General features: G+C 40.3%; 1 protein-coding gene across 4 annotated transcripts in view; it reads left to right on the forward strand.

The window, feature by feature from the left end:
- The window catches only part of FAM13A (family with sequence similarity 13 member A), a 313,318-nt gene extending 305,789 nt beyond the window's left edge, over positions 1-7,529 (forward strand). For all 4 annotated transcript variants that reach the window (XM_052641719.1, XM_052641721.1, XM_052641720.1 and 1 more), the window contains 3 exons: positions 2,075-2,271; positions 2,799-2,900; positions 5,226-7,529. In XM_052641719.1, the coding sequence (XP_052497679.1) occupies positions 2,075-2,271; positions 2,799-2,900; positions 5,226-5,352 (426 nt within the window). In that variant the 3' untranslated portion in view covers positions 5,353-7,529. The remainder of the gene's footprint in view (positions 1-2,074; positions 2,272-2,798; positions 2,901-5,225) is intronic.
- The last annotated feature ends 281 nt before the right edge of the window (positions 7,530-7,810 follow it).

The raw sequence follows: 7,810 nt of genomic DNA on the forward strand, positions 1-7,810 counted from the left end.
TTCTTTTTCAGTTGCTCATACGTTATCTAGATGTTGATGCCTTCTAGAATCTACTCAGTATCCACAGCAACCTGGCGGTCTTCTAATCTGAAGATCCGTTTTGCTGTTTCTTTTTCCCTGTGTTTTCCACAGCTTACTGAGAATGGTTTTGTGTAGCTTTGTCCCCGGAAACATTGATTCTGTCTTCTGTGCAGGATGTAGTTTCCCTTTGTTGAGCTCTCTCAAGACCTTGGGATCTGATTGGTAAAGCCTGGACCCCTGACTTCATTTCTTATCTGACTCCAGCAGTGTAGGAGACCAGGGTTCGATCCCTGGGTTGGGAAGTTCCTCTGGAGAAGAGACTGTCAGTCCACTCTAGTATTTGTGCCTGGAGAATCCCATGGACAGAGAAGCCTGGCAGGCTACAGTCTGTAGAGTCGCAAAGAGTCAGACACGACTGAGCGACTAACACACATAACACACACACACACACACACATAACACACACACACACACTGTACTCAATAGAAATTTGTATTTCTCTTTTAAAGCTGAATTACTGAAACAACAGGCATTTATTGAACACCTAATAATACAGGCAGATATTGGCCAAGTTCGGGGACAGCAGTGAACGATGCCAGATCCCACCCGGTTTCCCTCTCCTGCCAGGGAAGGGAGGGGAAAGAGGCTGGCACTGTCCATGTGGCAGGTGTACCTGGCCAGGTACCCTACATGATTATCTCAACTGTTAGAAAAACGATGTAAATGGGACCTGCCACTTCCTTACAAAAAAAGAGAAACTTTTCAGCTATTAATGGAAAAGCCACTTTTACCCTGTAAATTTTAAAACGATTTTAATTTTTAGAAACTAATAATGAAGCTTTTACTTCCATGGATCAAGAAAAGAGACTGAAGATCCGAAGTGACAGCAGAAAGAATCTAGGAAGGCCACCTAGTTTTTGCCAGCTTTACCTTCCTGTCTTCATAACAGTAGTTTCACTGTAGCTGTGTAACAGTCCTTTTCTTTTGCCTGTTTGTGTATTCATTCACATGATTTCAGAGGCACCACCGTAAACATACCAAACTCTATAATAAGAGAATCACCACGCACAGTTTGAATCGTGTACTTTGCCATGAGCAGTGGCTCCCCCTGACAGCCATTGGCTGCATGGGCCTTAAGCCACTCAGTTTACCTAACAACTGATGTTATGATCCTGTTGTTCATGTAGCTGAATGCCTAACCAATTTATTTAATTTCTCAAGATATTCTTTTCTGGTCTGACTGTACATTTTGACAGTGAATTATTTCCTTTAAGAGCTTTCTTTCAGACTCTGACATCATTTCTTAGACTCACATAGCTTTAAATTGATACCAACATATTGTCATTTGACCTCATTATTTTTCTAACCACATTTTTATCAAGGTAGAGAATATCACATTTTTCTTAAGAGTCTTGGATGCTGAAAAATACAGCTGTGGCCCTTAGAAATTCTTTGAAAAAGAAATGTTTCATGAGTCCAGTAATGGAAAGGTAAATGTTTTGATCTTCTCAAAAGTTTCCTAAAATTTTGTTTATCAAGCAACCACAAATATTTCATAACCTCACCTTTTATATAGAAAGGATGTATTGTTGAATTTCTGAAATTCTTCCTAGCTTAATAAAAATAATTGAGACACATAAGTAGTGAAATCTCTAAAGCACTGATTTCTGCTGGTGAATTTTAGTATGTATTGTCACAATGCTGAGAATTTTTAGATTCGTTTGCTTCATTTGATTTTGGGTATAAATTCTGATGATTTTTTTCCTTCCTACCCTCGGCCTTAACAATTAACAACTGTTAATTGTACTGTATACTAATTTTTTATAGTTTTTTGTCCCCCATTGAGTAGCTGTGTTTAGTGTTTGTCTTAATTTCTGTGTACATATAGATATTCAATAGCATATCCATCATGTGCATATGTGTTGCTAAACATAGATATGTAGAAGAAACTGTATGGGGTCTGGATAATCAAATGACTATGAAATGATACTAGTAATGAAAGAGGGCCTAAAAAAGTCACCAGATTTTTATTAGGGTTGCTGTGTATCTCCAGGAAGAAGAGGAGGGTTCAGAAGACGATAACTACACGAAGCCAGACTTCATGGTCACCCTGAAAACCGATTTCAGCGCACGTTGCTTTCTGGACCAGTTTGAAGATGACGCTGATGGTTTTATTTCCCCAATGGATGATAAAATACCATCAAAATGCAGCCAGGACACCGGACTTTCAAATCTCCATGCTGCTTCAATGTATGTTGTTTTGGTGGTGTATTAGAATGTTATGATGAAAATAATTTTCTGAAATACTATTTTACCCTTTGTACTTAACGGCAAAACATAAATGACTTGCCTAGGGTGTATCTCTATGGATGAAACAGAGTTCGTTTGTTTATTTAACTCCTGGCTCAGTGTTTTTAGAAGCTTCATCCCATGTTATCTGAGGGAGCATCTGAGATCTTGCTTAAACAAGGGGAAGGTCTCTTGTAAGGGACCTGTTTCAGTGTGTCACAGCTCGCCATTTAATACACACCGAGTACAGATGGCATTCTTTCTTTCAAAGCAAAACATAACAGAGTGTCCTGGGATTTCACAAGCCTGAAGAATTTATACGTAGCAGAAGCTTTGGCATCCATTTCTGTGACCCAAAGCTCCCTCGACAGCTCCTGCATCTATGCACTTTTCCCATTCTCTACCACCCCTATCTAGTTGCACAATCACTCTATTTATAACAATTCAGATTTAACTCAATTTTCTTGAAATTTTTCTGCCCCTCTTAGACCAGAACTCTTGGAACACCTTCAGGAAATGAGAGAAGAAAAGAAAAGAATTCGAAAGAAACTTCGTGATTTTGAAGACAATTTTTTCAGGCAAAATGGAAGGTCAGTGCGTGTGTCTTTCTTCCCCTCCTCCTCCTCACGTGCAGCCCTCTTTTTCCTCCGTCACGTCTGTGCAAAGCCTCCCACCTGGGAACCACCCTCCCTGCTTCCTATAACCTGGGCCTTGGCTGTGTGCCCAGGGCTCCTTCGAGTTTTACTGTGAGATGGTGAGGTGTGTGTGGTCCTTCAGGAGGAAACACTCCTTGGCTAATATCCAAGACTGATACAGATTCAGCTGACATCTCTAAAACTAACTTGTCACATGAAATTCTAATCTAAGAGGAGCAGCATAAAGCTAAGTTTCTAGTGGACAGCACTGGTTTTGATTTCTGTTTTTGTTTTTTTAACCTTAATAAACTTGAAGGAGGAATAAGGAAAAGGGGAACTTTAGATCTTGCTGTTTTTTAAGCTCGTTTTAAAAGCCATGTTGTCAAGTCATGAGAAATACACCGGGAAGCGGCCTGATTGATAGGGTACCAGTGAGTTTTAAGATGTAATGGTATCGTCGTCATAGAGCCTTATGCTGCGGGATAGTCTTCTGTGTTTGCAAAAGTGACCACACACAGAATGTGTTACTCGGGTCACAGCAGAAGACAGGGTAGAACAGAGAATAGGTTTCCTTCTCTTACACTGCAGCTGAGTTTATCATTTTAAAATGTTTTATTGTAATCCAAATTATTTAAACAGTATAAATACAGTTTCTCTTTAAGTCCCCTTTCATAATTCTCAAAAGAATTGGAAAATAAAAATACCATAAAAATTAATTTTAACATTTAAAATTTACTATATTTCTGTTGATTTCAATTATTGTGTAAATTTATTTTAGGATTTCTGACTTGGATCTGTCCTATAACGACTTTTCAATGAATTTTTATACCTAAATATCTGCTTTTCTTTTTCCGTGAATTGTCGGATATTTTAAAAAACGTAGATAAAATAAATAACATTCAAAATAATCATGCATGCATGCATGCCATATTGGTCAGTCATTTTTTGCAATTTCACTCTTTGCAACTCCTCTCTGTCCATGGAATTTCCCAGTCAAGAACACTGGAGTGGGTTGCCATTTTCTTCTCCAGGGGATCGTCCCGACCCAGGGATCAAACCTATGTCTCCTGTGTCTCCTGCGTTGCAGGCAAATTCTTTACCCACTGAGCCACTGGGGAAGTCCCAAAATAATATTCTAACACCAAAGACAAACCAAGGATTAACATTTTGATTTGTTTCGTTCCAGTCTTCTTTCCAAACGTATTTTTGGTTTGTCTGTTTTATTTTTTTCCATATATTTATAATCGCATTATGCACAGACATCCTATAATTATGTAACTTGCGCATGTTTTAAAAAAATTGAATTGATGGGAATCAATAACTATCATACAAGTTTAGAACCATCAGGGACTTCAGATTTCAGGGTGTGATTCATATCTGACACTAATGAACCCTCTCAAAGGGCATGTCTGGGGTTGAGGTCACACACCCCCTTTCCCTTCCCTGCCCTCTTCTGGGAGTCATCCAGGATCCTTCCTTGAGCAGGCAGAACAGGAATAAAATCAGTTCACCGAGCAAAATTAATGAACCCCAAGCTATCCCGTTTCCCATTTTTGCTCTTGAATAAGAAGGAAAGGAAGCCTGGTGTTTGAATGTTTGACGTGTACATTTCCAAGTGAGATGAGAAGCAGGGCAGCACCACACAGTGGCTGAGGATGTGGGGAAGAGCAGCACTTCTTCACGTCCTCCTGCGGGTTGTATTAATATTAGATCACAGATGCTCACCCTGTAATCAGCTCTCAATTATAGTCCTTGTGCATATAAAAGTATACATATAAAATTACTCAGTAAACTTTAAAGGCTTATTAGTATTCTCTGATCCAATTGCTGAATTCCAAGACCGATTTTTATAATAAGTAGGAGTATTAACTATTTTTTTGAGTATACCAATTACTAATTAGAAATTGAATGGTTCATTAGGTGAAGTATATAAAAATGAGAAAGCATTAAGTATAAATAAAGGCTTTCAGTATATGGAGACTCTTAGTGTGAATTTACATGTAGCCATAACAGAGGGAGTTTCTACGTTTCTTAGTCCATCCTGTCTTTCTTCAAGATGCCAGAGTAACTCTAAAACTCAGTTGCATGGTGCCATGTGGGGACACTGTCTTTCACTGCTTGTCTAAACACAGCTCCAGTCTTGACACCAGTGATGCTTGGCAACGCTGTTTCTGTGGGGCGATAAACTGCAAATTTCCACATGATGATAACTCACCCAGTAAACAGTATCCTCTAGGAAAGACACTGATCATTAGCCCCTTTTCTCTTTGTTTCCATTAGAAATGTCCAGAAGGAAGACCGCACTCCAATGGCCGAAGAATACACCGAGTATAAGCACATTAAGGCAAAACTGAGGCTCTTGGAGGTGCTCATCAGCAAGAGAGACACTGATTCCAAGTCCATGTGAGGAGTCAGCCCCATCCGAGCAAAGGGGTGGGGGGAACGCAGAGGGAATGTCCCCCCTCCCCCCACCTCTCCTGGTAAATAGCAGCTGGGCAGAAACTGGAAGGCAGCCTTGGAGCTGGACCTGCGCCCTCCTGCCTGCAGGCCCTGGGGGTCAGCCCGTTTCCATTGCCTGCTTAGAAACCATCTAGGTGGAAGGAGGCCACCTACCCCCACGCCAAAATTTTGCAAGGGAAAAATCAAGATCTCTGCACACTCGTGTGCACCCAGACACACACATACACTGCAGTGGAAGCTTGCTGACACTGGCAGCGATGAATCACTACATGAAGACGCACTCATCTACAGAGGATGTACACTGTTCTTCCTTGGATAACTGAGAAACAGCATTCTCTGTCTAACTGTGACAATAACAAGCTCAGGACTTCCTCTGGAGAGCAAACTTGCTGTGCACATTCGTGTTCTCTGTGGATCTCATCCAGTGGGAGCCTGCATCAGAGCCCTGTTTGCTGCCTCGGCCATTCTTGTGACCTTTCCACGGAGCCACGCCTCTCCCCACTTGTGTGAATTGCTTCTCCTTCAGCTCTCGGGTAGATGGAAGCTGCACCTGCCTGGGATAGCAGTGCAGTCCTCTATCTGATGTTGTATTTCTTCAAGACATCCTCAGATGATAGAGAACTGCTCCCTGACTGGGGCTGGACCATCAGCAGAGGACAGATGGGATAGAGAAGTAGCTAATATCCGTGCTGATTTTTCAGTTAGGCAGCAGTGAAGAGAATTCTTTCCTGAACGTTGACTATACTTATCAGCTTCAGAATTTATCATCAAACACTTAAGCAGGAGGAAGGCCAACAGTCTGTTTGGTTTGGTTTTGGCTCTAGCTAGACAAAAGTGTCTTGCTTGATTCCTGGCTTAAGTGTAGGGGATCATGAGAGAGAAAGAGCCTGTATTTTAAGCCTTCTGTGTACTTACCAGAGTTTAATTTTTTTTTTTAAGTAAACCTGCACTAAAAATCTTTTCTAACTGAAGGATAAGTGCAGCCCTCAGAGCACAGCCCAAGGCAGAACCTAAATCACACGTTTTCAAGATCCTGTATAAAGAGAAAATAATGGTGTGTGGCCAGTTACAATGATAGTTTCTTCAAAGACAGTGTCGCAGAGCTATCTGTATTAGACATTTTGGAGGGACCAGGGAATTTAAGACACCAAATCATCCATCACCTCAGTATGCTGATGTTATCTGGTGATTGGTTAGTACTTTTTGACCTTCTGTGTCTGCACTAAGGAAAATGAGTTCTGCCTGTATATCCTAGCCCACCTCTGTGCTCTGGGAGGTTGAGCACCAGTATCTGCCCACCAGCCACTGGTTGCCAAGAGAAGGTGTTTGAGCAGGCTCTGCCTTTTGAAGATTATGGTGCAGGGTGAACAAGACAGCAGAGGGTACCATTTTGTTTTCTTTAATAATAATAACAATGGAGAAAAGTCTTCCTGATCAGTTGTCACTTTCCAAGGTGGGTTCTTGAGAAACTGGTCAGATTAGGTTTGTAGCAGCATTTTCCATTTGAGGTAGTGGCTCTCTGTTGGTTAAAAATTGTTCAAGTTAGGAGTAGGGGGAAGATAGCTTTAAGTTTGCTCTTTAATCATCTAGAAGCACGAGCTGTATGTTGAAAGCACCCTGGTTTAATCCACACACTTAAAGACGGTACATAATCCTACAATATAGTTAGTTTGGTATTCTCTGCTCTACTGTTTACGTTGCAGATTGCTATGATTTCAAGGAGTTATATTATAAATGAAATGATGCACTTTAGGATGTTTTCTATTTTTGAAATCTGAACATGAATCATTCACATGACCAAAAATTGTATTTTTTAAAAGAAGTACATGTCTAGTTTGTCCTTTTTAAGTAATTACTCTCTCAAATAAGCTATAATATAAATCACATCATTACCAGTTAACTTTCAAAGCACATCTGTCTAAGTATTGTTTTGAAAATACTAATATGCTACAAAACTTTCAAAGAGAAAAGGCTATATAAATGAGAAGTTACTAAATGTTTTGCAATCTGTTGTTTCTGCCAAAGGTAAATTAAGTAAAAGATTTATTCAGGAATCCCCTTTGAAATTTGTATGATTGAATAAAAGTAGACACCAAGTTAAAGTAAAATAAATTGTGTATGCAATGTCGTCTTTTCCTTTGTAGTTTATAATACACTTCCTAGAATGGTGCCCAAATTACGGGAGGGGAGTCCTGTTTTTACTAGATTCTATCTGGACACGTTACTCAGTAGGTTCTGGCTCTGCCAGAAATGCTGGGGCAAATTTGTTTCCACAGCAACCGTTTCTGCAGCCTGGAGTCTCAAGGCCCTTGAGGCAGTGTCTTAATTGGCTTCATACAGAGTACACTGGACTGCAGTTTTCCCTTTGCTCTCTCGGGAATGCATATGTGTATTTATTAACACAT

Source organism: Budorcas taxicolor, chromosome 6 (genome assembly GCF_023091745.1).
Source record: "Budorcas taxicolor isolate Tak-1 chromosome 6, Takin1.1, whole genome shotgun sequence".
Lineage (NCBI taxonomy): Eukaryota > Metazoa > Chordata > Mammalia > Artiodactyla > Bovidae > Budorcas > Budorcas taxicolor.